Source organism: Juglans microcarpa x Juglans regia, chromosome 7D, assembly GCF_004785595.1.
Source record: "Juglans microcarpa x Juglans regia isolate MS1-56 chromosome 7D, Jm3101_v1.0, whole genome shotgun sequence".
Classification (NCBI taxonomy): Eukaryota; Viridiplantae; Streptophyta; class Magnoliopsida; order Fagales; family Juglandaceae; genus Juglans; species Juglans microcarpa x Juglans regia.
This window is the reverse complement of record NC_054606.1, coordinates 10,667,355-10,687,535: the sequence shown is the minus strand read 5'-3', so window position 1 is coordinate 10,687,535 and position 20,181 is coordinate 10,667,355. Positions and strand designations below refer to the sequence as shown.

General features: G+C 32.8%; 2 protein-coding genes across 8 annotated transcripts; one reads left to right on the top strand and one right to left on the bottom strand.

The window, feature by feature from the left end:
- Nucleotides 1-8,104: 8,104 nt before the first annotated feature.
- On the top strand, nt 8,105-14,256 carry LOC121239353 (interactor of constitutive active ROPs 3-like). 5 transcript variants are annotated; one of them, XM_041136593.1, is made up of 6 exons: nt 8,105-8,290; nt 8,691-8,887; nt 9,702-9,805; nt 11,444-11,618; nt 12,209-13,904; nt 13,997-14,256. In XM_041136593.1, exons 3-5 carry the CDS (start codon nt 9,786-9,788, stop codon nt 13,886-13,888), a joined length of 1,875 nt encoding a protein of 624 aa, XP_040992527.1. In that variant the 5' UTR covers nt 8,105-8,290; nt 8,691-8,887; nt 9,702-9,785; the 3' UTR covers nt 13,889-13,904; nt 13,997-14,256. The 5 variants fall into 5 exon arrangements, with proteins under 5 accessions (XP_040992527.1, XP_040992526.1, XP_040992525.1 ...); XM_041136592.1 differs by lacking the exon at nt 8,691-8,887; XM_041136591.1 differs by lacking the exon at nt 8,691-8,887 and having other exon boundaries at nt 12,209-13,907.
- Nucleotides 14,257-16,999: 2,743 nt separating this feature from the next.
- LOC121239773 (dof zinc finger protein DOF3.2-like) lies at nt 17,000-19,585 on the bottom strand. Of its 3 annotated transcripts, none has more exons than XM_041137092.1 (2): nt 19,165-19,585; nt 17,000-18,136 (listed from the first exon to the last, which is right to left on the bottom strand). In XM_041137092.1, the coding sequence occupies exons 1-2, from the start codon at nt 19,189-19,191 to the stop codon at nt 17,246-17,248; spliced, it is 918 nt and encodes a 305-aa protein (XP_040993026.1). In that variant the 5' UTR covers nt 19,192-19,585; the 3' UTR covers nt 17,000-17,245. The 3 variants fall into 3 exon arrangements, with proteins under 3 accessions (XP_040993026.1, XP_040993028.1, XP_040993027.1); XM_041137094.1 differs by lacking the exon at nt 19,165-19,585 and adding an exon at nt 18,969-19,147; XM_041137093.1 differs by lacking the exon at nt 19,165-19,585 and adding an exon at nt 18,848-18,871.
- Nucleotides 19,586-20,181: the final 596 nt, after the last annotated feature.

The following is a 20,181-nucleotide window of genomic DNA, read 5'->3' as shown; positions in this document are numbered from 1 at the left end:
CCCATATTGAAATTTGTAGACAGCATTCTGCATAAATCACAAAACTTAACGCAATTAAACTTTCTGAAAAAACATATTTATTAAAAGAAATACTAACAAAGTTGCATCACCACCTGAATGTTGATTGGATATTGGTTGCCATCTGGATATGGCATAAACACCAGTGACCATGCAGGCATTGGTCCATGCCAAACATGCGTATAATTTGAAAGGTTTGGAGCAGTTGTTGGGATGTCCTAACGTAAAAAATAATAATGAGAGTCGCAACCACGAAACATCAACTCAACACATTCCAACAAATCTTTAAAATAATATCACATACCGCGCTTGGAGAATTTGAGCTACTTGGTGTTAGCCCAACTGAGTGGTCTTCTCCTTTTTCCATGCTAACAATCCCAAGGAAAACTATACCTCCTACAAGAATAAGAAGAAAATCACCAAATTAAGTTGATCATCCTTGTGAAAACAAAGGTTAGAGGCATCAGTGTAAATGATCCAAACAAGTTAACAAAAAAATTACATTAATAATTAGCATGTGCAATGAATTAAATTTATTAGCAAAAGAAATTGATTTGTTTAAAAACAATTGAAGAATGAACTCTTTCATTTGAAAATCTCTTAAAAATTTAACAATGAAATTGTTTTGTTTGAACAACCTAGTCTCTAAACCCCAAAATCAGCTCACTAATGCTATCACTCACCTTTATTACTAGAAATTTAGAACCTAATATGAAATTATTCTGCAAAAAATTGACTATGGAATAAAAAAAAAAATACACTACTATTTTCTTCCTCATGTCCACTTCAATTGATTTATCTCACATAATATTTCTTGACTTAATTTTTTATCTAAATTTCTTCTTGTTCTTGCAGGAGGTACTCTACACCAATCCAAACTATTCACTGAACCAATGACCACGTACTCATTGAATCGTAACAGACCCTTTTGTTTGCATTATGTTTGTAAAGAATTGTCTTCTATTTTTTTAATATGAAATGTATTCATGTAGTTAAACATGGGAATGTGCCATTAATCCAAGGAAAACAAAAGGCCAACCCTGTGGCAAGAAAAAAACAAAAATAGAAAATGCCAACGAAGAAGCCAATAAAAACAGACCCTTTGCACTACCACATTATCTACACAACAAGTGGCAAAATGAACAATACTAACATCTATAAAATGCGAACAAATTATTTCCTACTTCTTACATTTTTTGGCCGACCTCGACGAACATTGTAGCTTTGAAGCCTTCCTATTTAACAACTAAAAATGCTTATAGATGTTTCTAGCCACCAAAATGCCAACAAAAACACCACATACGAAGAAAGGAAGCCACGAAGATAGGAAGCAAACGATGTGGGATGTCTTACCTGAAGCTAGCGAAGAACAGAGATGGAAGAGACACGAAGCTGAAGAACAGAGATGGAAGAGATGTTCACAACTGTTCATGCGAACACGAACGAGGAGATCTACGGTTCTTCTAGACCAAATAATCGACTGCCTCGGAGCTCAATATCTTCTTTTTCCTCCACAATTTTGCCTTTTTGCTGGATTTTGTTTTGCTTTTGGTTCTGAAATGTAAAAGTTCCCTCCTTTTTATGTCTGCCTTCGATTTTTTTTTTTTAAATAAACTGGCTGACTGCCACGTCAGCCGATTATGCAGCGGTTGCTACAGACGGTTGTCTGTAGTAGTATTGTTTTTATAATGCTAACTAAAGATATTTTCAAATTAGTGCATGCATAAATTCATTGCGGTACAAATGGCTTAAAAACTTAGTGCACATAACTATATCTAGTACTACCGCGTACAATTATTGGTTAAATAATTAAGTTTCTTATTTTATTTTTTTTATCAGTCTAACTGCAACAATACATGGATAGATCCAATCTGTTTATAATTTTCAGGGTTATTAATTTCTTGAAAATGGGGTGAAAAGAGTCTCGATGGCAAGTGCGTTTGGACGGATACTTTTTAAATTTCCAAATTAATTGACTTGGTCTATTCTTTTTTTTTTTTTTTTTGTTAATTTGGTCTATTCAATACGAGCATAATCATTTTATTTTTTAAACTTTCCACGTAATTATGTAGTCCATATATATATGGAGGCATATCTCCTAGAATTTATTCTTAGACTTTTTTATCAATTAAATTTTGAACTTTTTATTGATCACTTGAAAAAGAGTTCCCATGCAAGACTAAAGTCAAAACTAGGGCCGTAAATAAATCAATATATTCGATAGTCTGCTTAGTACTTGTCCGATTAAATTCAAATCAAACTCGACTCATAAAAAAAAAACTCGATCATAAAAGCAGATACTTACTCAATTAGTAAATTATATATACTCGACTAAACTCGACTCGACTCGACTAAGGCTCATTAAGATCGGAATTGACTTATTTGCTTTACTTGATTAAAACTCATTCATATATCGATAAATATATACATACACCTATATATATACATATATATATGTATCAGCTAATAATATATACATAGCACTTTTATAATTAAATATATAATATGTAACCTAATTACTTATGCCTATATAAGCTATATTTTATAATTTGTTCAATAATTAGTCGATAAGATTTAATAATTTTATCTGCTAGTTTGTGGGAATCATATATAAAATAGATATATACTATCATATTATGTGTATGTATTAATAGCTTATGTAGACATATAATATATTGTTATTATAGATGAATATCAACTAACTACATAATAATTATTTATAAATTTTTTAAATCTTATAATTTAATAGAGATTCTACTTGTTAGTTGTACAAATTTAATATTAAATTTTTTTTATTTGTTTAATTTATTAATTATTAAATTTTATTCAATAAATAAATAAATAAACAACTCTATCCGAGCTCAACAAGTCAAAAATCAACCCTATTCGACTCGGCTAGATTACAGCCATAGTTAGAACGAAACAATCACGAGCTCTTTAATTTAATGTCTTTAAAAGATCTTCGGACCCATTAATTGGAAGACTAAATTACTCTCAAGCATGTCTACTCCAATTCAACGAAAAGCAAATAAAGAATTAGATGATACACGCAGAGCTAGACAAATGATGTTAGGTCGACGTTAATGTTTCATACCAGCAGACAGATGGTTTCATTTCTCCGCATGCCAACATGAGCGTTCGTTAACCAGCCAGAAATAAATTAATAAATAAATAAATTCGTTTGGCAATGTCAATCTAGGTCCGTAAAAATAAATCGAAAATCAGAAAATCGGTTCGAACTGACTCGAACCGGTTGATTCAATCTGATTTTAGATCGGTTCCTCCATTTTAAAAAGTAGTCATAATCTAATCTCAATTTTATATTTTATAGCACTGGACTAGACCGGTTCACATATTTATATATTTATAATATTATATATAATATTTTTAATCATATATGAAATAATGTTATATTATAGTTTATAACATAAAATTTTAATCTTAAACATGAACATTTATTTAATCATATGTTTTAAATATAAAATATATATTAATTAAATTTTATGGCTTAATAAATTTTCAACATTTTTTTTATAAATATATTAATAATATTAATATACATTAGTATATTAATTATTATATTATCACTAACATATAGTGATAGTTCTATACCAATAGTATTACTATATACTAATAGTATTAGTGTATTACTAATATTTATATATATTAATATATATATAAATATAAATATAAGAGATTAGAGATTTATTATATGTTAAAAACCGGATCGAAACAGGTAAAATCGGAAGTATCGATCTAGAAGGATAATCGGTACAACATCGGTTCTTAAAAATGTAAAATCGGTGTATATCGATTCGAATATAAAATTTGTCCAAAATCGAACCGATTATACCCTTAATCCAGTCCATACATTATTCCAAACTGATAAACAAAACAAACTCTGTATTTAATGATAGTACACAACATAAATCATTTAAGATGAGTAATGTTAGCTAGGTACAGTTTTAATATTAAGTCTTACCTATTATCTTTGAATATAATGAGATCGAATATATATTAAAAAATGTATTTTTCATGTATATTCCCAAATTAGTCTACTTTTTTGAAAAGAACTGCACGAAATTTATAGGATCTGAAACACTATTTTGATTTTGCTGATAGAAGAGAGATGAAAGTTTTTAGAAATAGCGTTTTAAGCCTGGTTTAAGAATCAAATAATCTCATTTTATATAATTTTTATAAAAAATATAAAAAATAATTCATTTTTTTTAAATTTTAAAATAAAAATAATATTATAATAATATTTTATTTAATTTTTAACTTTTATCTCATGTCATCTTATTTATATAACTAAACAAGACCTAATGATTTTAATATATTTTGTTTTGCAAGGGAATGTTTGGATACAACAAGACTTTTAAATTATCTCATTTCATTATCTAATCATTATAACTTTTTAAAATTTTTACATAAATTATAATAAATAATTCACCTTCTTCAAATTTTAAAATAATAATAATATTTTATTCAATTTTCTTTTTTAACTCTCTTAGTTTAAAATGAATTCAGTAAAATGCCTCGATCTTAGACAATGAAATTTTGGTGACATGCCACCTGTAATCAGACAAATGAAAGATGTTAAATCGGTGTGACGAGAAAAAGTTATTTCATTCGTAAATAGGTGTGATGGATGCATCCGTTAGGTCTTATCCTGAAAAAATAAGTTATCATTTTACATTGTTATATTTTAGGTAATAATAATTGAGTAATCTCATATACAATTTTAAGATATATAAATTTTAGATATTTTATTTGAAAAAAGTTAAAACCTACTATTAAAAAGGTTAATTTCATATTTTATTTATTTTTTAAATATTATTAAAAAATTAAATTATTTATATAAAAACCATATTTACTTTTTTTAAAGAAAAAAATAGTCTGAAAACTTTCATAATCTAAAAATTGTTTTTTTGCAAATAATTATGTTCGAACATGACAAATCAATCAATAAATAAAAGCCTGCTGTCAACCCAACAATCATTACATAAAAGCATCAATATCATTTATGTAAGGAATAATCCTAGTGGGTAAATATGCCTCCCCGATTATTTTTTAAGAAAATTTATATTTTTAAGTTAGTGGATAAAATACATTTAATAAATTATTTATATGATATAATTTAATTTATAAAATAAATTTTAAATTTTAAATTTGATAAATTAAATTATACTACATAAATTATATAAATAATATACTCTAAATATCATCTACGTTTGTTCAATTTGAAAATAAAATAATTTATTTTTTAGAAATCTTTTTTCAATAAGCTAAGTTGTCTAGTACTCGATGATAAAAAAAGCGACTACTTTTTATGATTAGCTTTGTCGATCTTTCCACTTATTCATTTATGTGTAAGTTGGAAAAGGTTGAAAGGATTTTCTTTCATTTCTGTACCTATGAACTAAAAATTTAGGTGGAAGTAGCAATATTCAATTTGTATTTTTTTTTTTTTTAAAAAAACTACAATTTGCATGCTCTAGCTAAGGGCTTTTTTTATAATTTATACAACTAAAAATCAGTATGTTGTATAGTTTATCTATCAATAATTTATTAGAAAATATATTTATAAGTCTTATTTTTTATACATCCAATATATCGTTGATATGAAAGCTTTCCACATTAACTATAATAAAAAATTTTGATTTTTTTTTAATTAGAATAAATTTTATTATGAGCAATATGTTAACACACTGATTTATATGTAATAAAACTCTAATTCATAACTCAGTATGTTGCAGTTTACCTAGAGTATGCAAATCCTTCATATTTCCTTAAGAGTAATGCTATTAGACACGTCATTAGAGTGTGCAAGCTTCATATGCTCATTTTAAAAATATATATTAAAAAATAATTTTTTTCATGCAAATTTTGAATTTATCATCTTTTATAAAAATGAAGTTACAAGATTTACATAACATCAAATTGTAAATATCATTTCTATTCCCTTAATTATGCAAAATGTTAGTTTTGATATTTATCCTTCGTACCACTGTCGGATTATCTTTTTTTCTCTCTCTCTTTTTATATATATGTTTTTCAAATTTCGTATTAGTAGCGATTTATCGATCTTCATAGTAAGTTGATCCACCGTCCATTCCATTTATGCAAGCCAAGCGTTACGCGTGGGGTTGCCACGTATCGTCCCTCGTGATGGCCTTTCAACCTCAACTGCAGATAACATTTTGGTGATCTTTATTTATTCCAAGGTGATATATATACACAATATATTATATAATAATATTATAAAATAAAAATATTTTTATAAAATTACTTTACTTTTATAAGATATTTTATAAAAATACCTCTTATTTAAAATATAATTGTATAAAAATATTATAAAAAAATGTTAAGTATAAATCATTTTCCTTATTCCAAAGACTTTGATTTAGATTTTTTGATTTAGCTGGACTCTAACCTCATTCAAAACTCTTATATCCGCCAAATTAACTAATTTAAATGTATAGTTGATTGCTCTTCTATATCTGAGAATCAATCCAAAGCTCCCTAACATTCTTCTTATTTCAATGTAAATTAAAATATGATGAGAATACAATATACAAGAAAAAGCTTCCTCGAGTTGTTGTCTAGTTTCGAGAATTTTGAATAGAAGAGAGATATATTTATAAAATAGGCATGACATTTTGGATATTGAGAATACTTCAGGTACTCTCAGAATATCTTATTATTATTTATTATTTTATTATTACTTTTTACATACTATTTACTACTATTTAATATTTATTCATTAATTTTTTATTACATTTTACTACTATTTATAGAATACCTTAAAATACATCATTACCCAAATGCAACTCATGCCCAAAACATCTATACATGCAACAATAATGTGGTAAGATCTACTTAAAATGACGTTTAAAACCTTTAAATTTAGACAACAACTTGAAGTGAACATGATCCCTTTGTAAAAAACAATGCAAGAAGGTGGAGTAAAACAAGAAATCAATCACACAATATAAAAAATTTACGTGATTTGACAAAGTGTTTACGTCTCAGGGATTGTAGAGGATTTTATTATTTTGAAAAATGTTAAAGTACACTGTAGGACAAAATTACAATACTCAAAATAAACATATTGTTTATAATAAACATATATATATAGGGTTACACGATGGAATCTCTAAATTTTCAATTATCACGTTATTCGCTTGAGCAAAGTGTCGAGTAAGTCTCGAGCAAACATTTTGTCTTATGTTCGCTCGAGTAGCACATCGAGTGAGAGTCGAGCGAATTCGTTGCCTGGCTGGTTTGTTTTCAGAGATGAGATGAGATGAAAGTTAAAAAGTTGAATAAAATATTGTTATAATATATTTTTTAATATTATTTTTATTTTGAGATTTGAAAAAGTTGAATTGTTTATTTTATTTTGTATAGAGATTTGATAAAGTTGTAATGATGAGGTGAGATGAGATGATATGTTTTCTGAAAACAAACAAGGCCTAAGTTTCGTTTGAGTGATTTGTTGCATCAACTTCGAACAAACTTCAGTTTGGACCTATTGGTCCAAGCCTCATTGAAAATCTATCAAAAAATTATGATGAATCATTGTCGGATCGGGTCATCAAATCAGGTTGTCATAAGAATAAAACCAAGTTCTACAAACCCAACAAATCTCATTATATGTTCTCACTTATAATTTATATTAATTTTGTTATGTTACAATAAGGCCATATTTGGGTAATAATATGGAATAAGAATTTTATGAATAATAATAAAATAGTTTGTGAATAGTAGTAAAATGATTTAAATTAAGATATTTTATTATATTTTAAAAAATAATAAATAAAATAAATAAAATATTATAAAATTAAAAAACTGTTTAAATATAATTTTTTAATTCTAAATTTTTGGGGCATGTTCATGATTATTTCTAAGGAAAAAAATGAAAATATAAGAAAACAAATCCGGACGTAAAGCTCGGTTTAAAGCAAATTTACAGTTTCTTTGTAACGACTAACGACAAATGTGTACGCCCATGTTTTGTACTGAGTGTCTCTATCACTCTACTCACTCCCGACCCCACTGTCCCAAATTCAACCATAGTAAAGAGAAAGCGCCTCGGAAACTGCAAACAAGTTAAGTAAAGACGAAGAAAGAAGATTAAGCACCAAGGAACAGATGCCACTGCACCTCTTACTCCCCCGCACCAATGTCTGATTCTGGTCTTCTCAGTGAATAGCTGCAAATCTCTTGCAAATTCGCCATCTTCTCCAAAAGATTCGAGATTCGCAAGGTAAACTCAAGATGCATAAATGCTGCTCCTTTTCCGTCTCTCTGTTCTTTTTTTTTGCCCTTTTCCTGTTTTTAATTTCCTCAGACTCCACCGAAAGCAAAAGCAACGGTTTCATGTGCATTGCGCCTTGTTGTCTAGTTTCTCAAGTTTTCTCGGCAACCAATTAAACGAGTTCGTAGGCTTTCTCTATTATTATTATTTTTCTAATTTCTATTTTTTACGGATTGTGAAGTTTGATCTTTTTAACCTTTTGTTTTCTCTCTCTGACTGTAATGATGTTTCTTTTGAAGTTCTTTTTGGACAAAATCTAATTTGATGTATAGAAAAGTTATTCTGCAGAAAACTATACTGTAACTCTTTCTTGGAGCTTGAAGATAGCAGGCTTTTTGATCTTTTGCAGGCTTTAAAAGCAAATCGAATCTCGAGAAGGCTGATTATATAATTTTTTTTTTACAACTTTCCTTTTTTCTTTTTTCTGAAGATCCAAAAGGGCATCTTAAGTTCTCGTTAATATATTTGTGGAGCATTGCCTGCCATTGGGGAGTTTCTCTCTGATTTCCTTTCTTAAACCTTAGATCTGTTTGTCTCTGTTTCCAGGTAAATTTTCCGGGAAAACTTACATTTATGTGTGCGTGTAAATATATTCATTTTAACTTGAAAAGCTGAACATCCATTTTCAACATGGATAATAAGTTCTTGAGAAGTTAATCCAAGGTTTTTCCTCATTTTTATTTCTGGTTCCTTTAAAATTCATTTATATTTTCTAAAAGGAAAAAGATTCCGAGAAACCATTCATTGACGGTGTTTTCGGGACACAATCAGAGCGTAAGAGCTGTTTTGGACAACTTTTTTGTGCCCAAAAAAATTCAAAACCCCAAATTGCACAGTGTTCTCATTTCATCGCGGCGAAACTGGAGGGGATGACAGCTTCCGCTTTCGAAATTATAAAAATGCCCCACTATGGACTAAATTCAACGTTTGAATTTTTTGTCTGTCATGTGGAGATAACGGTGATTTCTGTAATTTGCCCACTGTTTCTGTAGCCGTAGGGCCCCTTTGACGAGAATAAATGAGTAATGGGTTTTCAGTATGTTATACAGTGAACACTGGTAAGAGTGGGTGGAGGTGAAGGTGAAATTGACTCATTGATCTTTGGCTTAACTTTCTCAAAATGCTCTGAGCCGCTCCTTCCCTCTTTGGGATTTCTTTTTTCTTTTTGCTTTGATTTTTATTTTTTATTTTTTATTTATTTACAAGAAAATTTATAGTAAGCATATCTTTTGCCTTTATGGCTTCCCATGGGATGATAAGGAGCAGATGCCCTCTATCATGAACACATTAATTTCATCTTCTTCATTTCACATTGGATTCCCTTGTCTCAAATGTGATTTTTTTTTCTGAAATGTGCCAGGCCTTGTGGGTCAGGCAGCATTGAAGTAGCTAAGTTCATACATCAACCCCATTTGCAACTTGTTCCCGGGAAGGCTGTTAAATCATGCAGACCCCAAAAGCAAGGTAAGCCTCAAATGCTTGTTTTCTCTCTTTCTCTTTCTCTTGGAGGCTTCTTGGAATGTTTCTTTGTGGGATAAAAGGTTTTTTTTTTTTTTTTTTTTTTTTTTTTTTTTTTTTTTTTTTTTTTTTTATCTTTTTGGTAGGTGAGGTTGGCTGGTTAATGCAGTTTAAATTCAAATATTATGCTTGATCTTTTTTCTGCCATGTGGGCTATATTTATGGTCTGTTGGAACAAGCTGTACTAAAGAAGTACTGCAGAGGTGCAGAAGCGTAACCTAACTTTGCTGCTTTTGAATGGCGTATAGTTTAATTATTGCGACTGCCCGAGATCCGTGATCTTTTAGTGCTTTCTATACGCATGACTTTTTCTTGGGATCATCTTTTCTTTCCTCGGAAACATAGGGGGACTCCACCTAGCGCTGGGGAAAAGAAGCCTTGTTATTATTTCCATAGCCATGTTGGATTGCTTGCTTATTGTTCTGTCTAATGCCGTATTACCTATCCCCCTTGTGAGATTGGGGACCTCTGGTGTTTAAAGCAAACTAGAGGCATGGTTGACTGCATTCCAGTTGATGTTACTTTGAATCATCGGTTCAGATAGCTAACTAAAACATTTTAGGTTATGTACGAAGAAACATGTCACTAAATGCAATTTGTATTCAGTGAAGTACTGGTAATCATTTTAATTTTAGTAATTTAAGGCCTCGTTTGTTTTCGCAGATGAGATGATATGAGATGAGTTGAGATTAAAGTTGAAAATTGAATAAAATATTGTTAGAATATATTTTTTTAATATTATTTTTATTTTGGGATTTAAAAAAGTTGAATTTTTTATTTTATTTTGTGTGGGAATTCAGGAAATTTGTAATGATTAGATAAAATGAGTTAAGAAGTTTTGTGAAAACAAACGAGACCTAAATGGCAGTGGCTAGGATACATTTTGCTCCGAGGCATTCCTCTAGAAGGTGCTAGTGGCAGAATTTCCTAAAATCAGCCATAAACTTCATCAAGTTTTAAGAATGTCTTAACAGTTAACAGAGTTGCTATGTGCATTGATCCGCTCCCTGCTCTTTGAAATCTCTCTCTCTCTCTTTAAAGAGCAAATTTTTAATCTAATATAGTAAAGTTTTAGCATATGATATATATTGTGTCCCATCAACAAATTTTAAGAACTAAATCTCATGACGGTTGAAACTTAATGCCAAAATTAGTTTGTACTTCTAATCAGTGCCAATGTTTGGGGATTTTTGTTTATTTTTTTAATAATCAGTGCCTATATTTGTTATTAACATTTTCTCATCTTGTTCAAAGAATTTCTCACATCTCTGTATAAATCCCTAGAAAAAATTAATTCATGGAGTAAAAGGATGTCACAGCTGCCTAGTTTATACTTTGCCTGTCTGGCTTAGAGTATGGTTTAAATATATTGATGAAGTGGCTTAATCTCTTTGAACCTAACCAGACTGTCATTCATTTTATGTCATGATTTAAATATTAGTTTTTAATGGGGACTTAAATGATCAGTTCCCAGTTGCTGAATCTGTAGGTTTTTCTTTCTTTCTTTCTGTTTTGTTTTGTTTTTTTTTTTTTTATACCAGTTATAACCCATACCTGATTCCCATGCACTTGCCTTGATTTTAGAAGTGGCTCCTCAGAGGTGCCTCAAAAAGTTTCTCCTCGAGCTGTGCGCCGCCAACTCAAGCCGGCTGCATTAGAGACTGACAGTGCATCTGCCTCAACTCAAACTAGTAAAGCATCCAAAGATAGAAGCCCAAAAGTTATTGAACGCAGGTCACCACGAAGCCCCGCGTCTGAGGTATTCTTAAAAAATATTTATGGCAACCTTGCTGCAATTACAAACTTTGGAGAAGTTTTCAATAATTTTGGAATCAATTATTACGAGAATCTCTCCTCCCCCCTGCGGTAGTATGTGGTTGGACGTTAGAGTACACAACCATTTACTTCAATGTCAAATTCTTGATGAAAATATCTTGATGTCTCTAACAACTAGTGTTACAAGAATGAAGTTAGGAACTTGGTTTCTGAACTTGAGAAAGATTGTAATTCTTTTTTCTAAAGTAGCTTTTTCTTGTTGCGCGTGGATATAGGCACATTACTAAACCACGTAAAACCATCTGAATTACTGCATTGTTTCTTTATCTTACGTGATTGCTACATGGTGTATTTCTCTCCATCATTATTTGTGTAATAGTGGTATTTGTTTATCTAGTTTTCATCTACATAACTGTTTCTCCTGTGCATTTTTTTTCTCTTGATTTAGCATCACTTTTTACTGTCTTAGAAATGGAACCATGGATGTTGTATTGATACTTTCTGCCTGTTTGCTACAAAGTTAGAGGTCGGAAGTACTTGAGGATTTCTAAATCTGCTTTTTTCTTGCTCCAGAAGAAGCGCCCAAGCAGAATATCAGAATTGGAATCCCAGGTCTCTCAACTTCGGGAGGAACTGAAGAAGGCAAAAGACCAGCTGAGTTTGTCGGAATCATGGAAGCAGCAAGCGCAGCAAGATGCTGAGGAGTCCAAGAAGCAACTATCGGCCTTGTCCTTAAAGCTTGAAGAGTCCCAGAAGCAGCTTCTGGAGCTGTCCAATTCTGGGGAAGCTGGTGTGTTTAACCTCCAAGAGATCTCACAAGAACATGATCGAGCAAGGCCGTATGAGCTTGAGGCTATCCAGAAGCAGAATTCAGTTGATTCAGCTGCCTTGGCTTCTGCCATGAATGAGATTCAGCAGCTTAAGTTCCAGCTTGAAATGGTAGCTAAATCTGAGGCTACACAAACCAAGCAGGTAGAATTAGCAAATGCAGAGATGCAGAGCTTGAAAGGAAACCTTGCAGAAACTGTGTGTCTTATGGAGAGCATGAAAAACCAGCTACAGGATTGCAAAGAATCAGAAGCTCATGCCAAAGCAATGGTTACTGAAACTCTGCTGCAACTGGAAACTGCTAAAAACACTGTTGAGATGCTCAGGTCGGATAGCATGAAAGCCATTGAAGCTTACAATTCCATTGGCTCCGAGCTAGACCAGTCAAGGGCACATGTGAACTTACTAGAGGGACTTGTTAGAAAACTTGAGGCAGACCTAAAAAATGCTAGTGGTGAGCTTTATCAAAATCCTTCAGGTGATGATGACCTTGAGCTGGAACTTGTAAGAAACCACGAGATCGAGGAATCAATAGACAGTAAAGCAGGACTTCATTCTTTGAAGTCTGAGGTGGCACGGTTAAGATCTGCTCTAGAAAGTGCTGAGACCAAATTCCATGAAGAACAAATTCGAAGCACGGTGCAGATAAGAAGTGCTTACGAACTCATGGAGCAGATAAAATCTGGATCAAGTCTGAGAGAGGCTGAACTAGAGGCAGAGCTAAAAAACACAAAAGCAGATGTTGAAGAGTTGAAAGCAAATCTGATGGATAAGGAAACTGAATTACAGGGTGTTTTGGAGGAGAATGAGGGGTTGAATTCAAAACTTGGGAAGAACCACTCATACCAGAAAGAATATGAACTGGGAAAGGAGCTGAAGAAATTAAATGAACATGTTGCAGACTTGAGGGCCAATTTGATGGATAAGGAGACAGAATTACAGGGTATAACGGAGGAAAATGGAATTCTGAAATTGGAAGTCAAGAAAAGGGAAATGAACAGGGCTAAAGTGAATGATGAGGTGGCTGCAGAAGTAGAGGCAGCGAAGATTGCACAGCGAGAGGCTCTTGTGAAGCTTGGGATTGTGATGGAGGAAGCAGATAAGAGCAACAGGAGGGCAGTGAGGGTGGCTGAGCAGCTTGAGGCAGCACAATCAGCAAATTCAGAAATGGAAGCAGAGTTGAGAAAGCTAAAGGTGCAGTCTGACCAGTGGAGGAAGGCTGCAGAAGCAGCTGCAGCCATGCTTTCGGCCGGGAATAATGGGAAGCTCATGGAAAGAACTGGGTCCTTGGACAGCAACTATAATCCGGTTGCAGGGAAGATTAGCTCGCCTTACTCGGAAGACACCGAGGATGATTTGATGAAGAAGAAAAATGGTAACATGCTAAAGAAGATTGGAGTGCTGTGGAAGAAGCCACAGAAATAGGAAGACAATGACACAGGTTGTTTGTTTTATACCATGGTGCACTCCTATTATTTCCCTAGTACGTACATATTTTTTATTCCCTAACTGCATGTTTCTTCTTTTTGACAGATTTTGGTTGGTCGGTACAACCAAATTGTTTTATTCTGAAGTAAAATGCTTGCACTCACTCTCCCGAAGATTGTAGGTGTAATGGCAGTGATTTTCTCAGCCTTTTGAGGTCATGTTATGTTAACCCAGAACGTACATACTGTAGTAGCAAATTTCATGCTTTATGCAAAAAATTGAGTTGCCCTGTTTTTAAATTCTGAAGGAGATTCGTATCATGCTCCAGGACAATGATGGAATTAATGATAGACATGTTTTTCACACGATATAATTCTCTGTTTGAAGCTCTTTCTTCTACGCTTTGGAGTCATTATACTATAAACTAAACATATATACTTTTTAATGTGGCTCATAGTGCATGGAAAATGCTTGAGACATGGAAGAATTCAGTGTTTTGTATCGCGGCTCACGGGTAATTATAAGAACCAGTAATTATTAGGTAATATTGGAATACAAACACGTGGTATTTTTATCTTAACGTAATATGTTATATCATTAAAAATTAGTATATGTAATTTTAATAATATGTTTAAACTTAAGTGTTCAATCCAACAAATATGTTTTAGACAATCTTGGTAAGAGTCTACTTTCTACTCCACATTCTCAAGGGTGAAAGTGTTATATGTCTCCATTTTTAATTGGAATTTGCTTCCATGCCATCAATATTATATATAAAAGTAATTTTACAAACTGATGTGGCTTGATGTGATTCGTCAGATTATAAAATTATTTTTACTATAAAGTAGATCTAACGGATCATATGAAGTTACGTCAATTTGTGAAATTATTTTTGTTTAATTCTTTTATAGATGTAGTAATACTATTGTACGGTGACCCATGTGGACTCCCTCTCCCCAAGGAATGGTGAGGAGTTTCAGAAAATATAGAGACCAACATTACAGGGGAGATATATATTGTAGACCACCAATACCCGGTGAGTACATAATACTCTTATTTAAAAAATAAAAAATAAAAAATAAAAACAACATATTCAAGGCTATTTAATTTGTCTCAACTAATCTCTCGAACAAGTACTGAAGTAGTATTGTCTCACACATTGGATAATTAACAAGGTCACATCGGACACTCATGGTGGTCCCAAACAACGATGTATAGTGTGCGAGGTGTTACTAAAATTAATGTTTTTTTCACTATAATTTACTGTCCAAAGAAGCTAGAACACTTCCCACTTTTGCCAGCACGAAAGTGGGAAATACATTTATGAGGAGGTTCATAGCATGTGCCATGGCCCATACCTCAGCCATTTATTAGTTAGGAATTAGATTTTTTTTTTTTTTTAAATAATTTGTTGACCCCAACACCTTTTATAATTTACACATATAAATTTAATATTATGGTCTTCATGTTTGTATTATCTCCCATAAATACATTTCATTCGAAATTTTTTGATTTGGTGATAGGTTATGATTAGTACAGAATTTACTTTGAAATTGGGTGCCGCGAGTTTAGAGTTATTATATTCTCAAGTCGATATGTAGAGTATACCATTCATATCACTTAAATTGTAAGATTTAATTTCTAAAATTCAAATTTTAAAATTTATCTTCTAAATTAAATTGTGTCATGTAAGCAATTTGCTAAGTGTGCTCTATACACCGGCTTGATAATATAATTTTTGTGCGAGTTTAGATCTTATTCATGAAATGCATCTTCTTTCCTTTGTGGTTCAAATTATTTAAACAAATTGCAAACTTAATTCACTATATTAGTATATATATGTACCTTCAATGTGAAGATACCATGAAAATGCTAACATTTTCTTAATGTGGAGACTGGTGAAATGTCCCTATAAGCTAGATTTAAAAAATATATAAATAAATTAATAAACTAGTAAATAAGTGGAAGACACCATATTGTTTATAATATGGCAATGGAAGAGTTAAGCGAAAAATTTGACAAAATTCTGTCATTCCCCATTTTTTTTTATAATATTTAAAAAAAAAAAAAAAAAAAAAAGAGGAGAAAATCTTGAGAAATCTTAACTGGAGAAATTGATGACAAACAATAATATATACTCTTGATGTCCCAAGTTGGGACATGCGTTTGGACCTTCTTAACCAAATGGATAATGACATCACCTTTCATTAGTAAGTAGCCACTTTTTCTGATCACGTGCAGAATATGTGATTCGTTATTTTTATTATGTTATTTAAACACATATTAATAAGACATAATTCAAGAGTGAAGAAATTTATGAACCTAGCTCATCTCATAAAACTGATTCAATAAGAAAAAATTACTTATTATTTTTAAATATGTCTAAAACATTATCTATTAAGTAATGTAAAATTATTACTCTACAAAGAGATCATCAGAAGAAAGATAAAATAATGTCTTGAATAGGCCAAATCCGTTAGATTTAAAAAAGCAAGTTGGATTAGGGCAGTTGGCCAAGAAACCAAAACATAGCTACGAATTGAATGGCTACTGCCTGTGAAAATTTCAAATTATGTTAACTGGCAATTGACCTTTGTCTGTCAAAAATATAAAAAAATAAATAAAATAAAAGGAATTGACCATTGTCCCTTGGAAATTTTCAGTGTCTGTCGACTGTCAGTGTATAAAATATTAATTTATATATGCATTCCCAATAATGTTTTTCAAACTGATTACTGACCACACTCTCTCACGCGCAAATCCTAAGTTGGATATTGTCTGCCGGGACGAAAGAAAATCCATCCCGAATTTGGTGCCACATGCTTCACTGAAATTCTAATGCTCATAAGAGAGAGACCCAATATCGTTTTAGTATTCTATTGTTATGTTCTTAGAATCTACTTGAAAATAAGACGCAATCATGGCAGAATATCTTGAAAAAACCACTCATTTAAAGCCCAAAGTCCTGCTTATCATGTACCTTTCAAATCCTTCAGAGAGTTCAGACTGCAGAAACCATGAAACATCACTCTCTCTCTCTCTCTCTCTCTACATTAATATAGAACGGTATTTTATCAACTATCAACCTACGCAAGATTCTTGGCTTGGTTAGCAAACAAATCTAAAATTTCATTAGTTTATCAACCAATAAAAGGATACGAGAAAAAAAAAAATAAAACAAAAAATACATGAGACGAAAATAGCTAGAGATGATTCAGTTCGTGACGAGGTGAATCAAATCTCTCTTAACAAAACCCAAAAGGCTAAAAAACTAATATTTGAGTCTAATAAGAGAGGAAATTCTATTCCTTGTTTGTGGCTGCTTGCAAACTTTTAAGATCGAACTTCCAGTGTCTACAATAGAGGGCTGTTAATGAGGCCATGCCAAGATGGAGCAGCTCCATTATTCCAGCTTTCTCTTCCGGAATCAAGATCAGCCATGTTTCCATTCCCATTGAGCTGCCAAGGAAAGCCCCACAAAACCCGATTCTGATCATTTTCTGATCTGTCATTACAAAATTCTTGCTTCATGGTTGTCACCGTCACAGCCGTTGTTGTTGCTGCATTGCTCATTTCTTCGTATGGCAGAGTCATTTCTCCACTAACCTCAACAACACCTCCACCAGTACCATTGTCAGCCTCTCCCATGTTCACATTATCATTATACCCATAATAGAAATTAGGGAAAATATTCTGGCTATCAAGAAAGCCATTCCTAAGAGAACCAAGAAAACCAGGAGGAGTCGTGTTTGCAGAGCCATTCATTCCTTCAGGGTTTCCTAGTAAATCAAAATGGGTGGCGGCAGCATTTCCCATTTGGAAATCATGGTCATCGAAACCCAACTGCCCACATGACTGTTTTTGGAGCCTAGCAAATGCAAGACTGAGATCATTGGGAGACTCATAAGATAGGGATGGGAGGCTCCCCAGTGGGTTGGTGTTGGGTGTGAGTGGTTGATCTTGGCTCCTCTTTGATGACGAAGATGATGATCTTTTGTTCTTCCTGCAGCCTCCTCCAACTGGGACATTCCTCAATGTTCCTCCTTTGGTCCAGTATCTTCTGCATGACTTGCAGAAGTATCTTGGCTGAGAGAGGCTGTAGTTGTTGTAGTAACAGAACTTGGTGTTGGTGGAGTCACATCTTGGACATTTTAGAGCTTGCTCTGGTTGAGGCCTTGGTTTCCTCTGATCAGGCTGTGCTTTTAAGCATACCATCATGTTTTCCAGCATATGGGCAGGCATTTCCTGAATTATACCAAAAAATAAGATAAATTAAGAAACATCTCTAACAAGAATCATTAACCTGAAGCTTATAAAGTCTAGGGTTGTTTCTTTTTAGGCCGTACACATTAAAAAAAAAAATACATCGTGGGTACTGACATGATGCTATAATACTCTTTTGTACTAATCATCAGACAGTGATACACACATTGATACATAGAATATGATGATGCAACATTCAATGTATAGTTAGGTCATCAAGGAGAGTTTACGGTTGCTTTACTTTCTGCATATTTTCTCTGGATCTGCATGTGGGAAATCGGTTATAAATCCAATTTACAACCCTAATACTTACTGCAGTCTTGGTGAATAACAAAATCTTCTCTACCACTTTAATTGCCAGGAAAAAATCTGATTGAATTTCCATTTGACTGCCTAGAAAACGATTTTCGAGGCAAATTAAGTGAAATGAAAATTGGGTCAAAGAGGTAGAGACTGAAAAGGTTCAAGTTATCGTTTCCTTTCTTCTCACTGACAAAAAGATCATTTACAAGAAGGTAGAGAACTTGATTATTATATATGTACAGTTTCATTGAAAATCTAAACCCAAAACAACCCAAATTTCCAGCCTTCTGAGGAAAAAAGAAATTAAAGAACAAAATCAAAGCCAAAATTCTTTCTTGTTCAAATCAGGTGTGAACAAATAGTTTATTTATTTGAAACTCAGAGGCGAACCATTGAAAGGCCATATAATTAAGCAAGCTACAACACAAGCTGTATCCTTTGCAGGAAAACCCCAACAGAAAGAACAGAAAACAAGGATTAAGAATCAATGACATTTATCTTCTCCAATTACCTTTTAGTGACACCAAAGCAGCTTATTACAACTCCATCATAACTAAAGATTGCATCTTTCCAAATAAGACCCAGAACACCAAATCCCTTACTAAATTAAAAGAGAACCATAAAAGGGAAAGAGATAGAGAATAAAGTACAAGTAGAGAAAGAAAGAGCAAGCCGTTTCATGATTACAAACAAGCTTCCCGTCCTACCTGGTGTTGTTCACTTGAAGGATCCATCCCATGCAAATAATTTAACACCACTCCTCCACTCAAAAGAAATCTTTGTATGTGTGTGTTTGTGTGGATGTCTGTGAGAGAGAAAGAAAGAGAGGGGACCTGAGAAAGGAGTACTTTAAAGAAGAGAGAATGAGCGAGGGATTAGGCAGTCATGCAAAGTGAGGAAATAGAGCCACCTCTCTCTGGATATATAAAGCAATCCCCATGAGAGAGAGATCAGAAGAGTTTTAGAGAGATAAAAAGTGGTAGAGAGAGAGAGAGAGAGAGTAATGATGGGGATTCCCGTACGGGATGATCGATGAGGTTGGCTTAGCCTTGCACGCAGAGAAAGCATTTAAGAAAATTCGAGTCCTCTCTCTCTCTCTCTCTTCTCAAATGATCTGTTCTGCAACGGTTTCATATGAGAGACCAGAGAGAAACCCCACACAGTCTTTGTCTTCGTGGGTCCCTTTCTCGCGTGGATGCAACTATTTTATGGACCCCACACCCTGATGTCCCTTAGCAGCATCAGGTCCCCACACACCCTCACCACCACCACCACCACTCCAATTCCTTGCCAAAACCATCCCGACCCCACCTCTCCCTCCCCCCTCCCCACAAAGCCACCAACACAAACCTCGTGTTCCAAAACCACATTAAATATTAAAACACAGAGATTTTGCCTATGTCTAGGTGATTTGGTCCGAACCTATATCCTGGTTTTAGTTTTTTGTTTTGGACTGTTGTGGGTATGGGGGCGCCCCCACATTCTAACTTCTAAAAAAAATGTTGATTGACTCGATATATCTATCTATCTATCTAGGGTGTTGTTCTTTGCTGTATACGTTGCTGTTGTTGTTTGGTGAAGGTTGTGGTGATGTGGACTTTGTGTAATGATGGCTGTGACAGACAAAGGGGACATTGGTGGCAGTGACAGCAGGATCTTTGATCTTCTTCTTCTTATTCTTCAATCTTCATTCAACATGATCTTATTTCATGTGTTATACATAT

Excerpts from the sequence above, each read along its gene's own strand:
- LOC121239353 (XM_041136592.1), top strand. The coding sequence starts at position 9,786 with ATGCAGACCCCAAAAGCAAG. Across the intron at positions 9,806-11,443 it reads ATGCAGACCCCAAAAGCAAG|AAGTGGCTCCTCAGAGGTGC; the intron begins GTAAGCCTCAAA and ends CCTTGATTTTAG. Across the intron at positions 11,619-12,208 it reads CACGAAGCCCCGCGTCTGAG|AAGAAGCGCCCAAGCAGAAT; the intron begins GTATTCTTAAAA and ends TTCTTGCTCCAG.
- LOC121239773 (XM_041137092.1), bottom strand. The coding sequence starts at position 19,191 with ATGGATCCTTCAAGTGAACAACACCAG. Across the intron at positions 18,137-19,164 it reads CTTCAAGTGAACAACACCAG|GAAATGCCTGCCCATATGCT; the intron begins GTAGGACGGGAA and ends GGTATAATTCAG.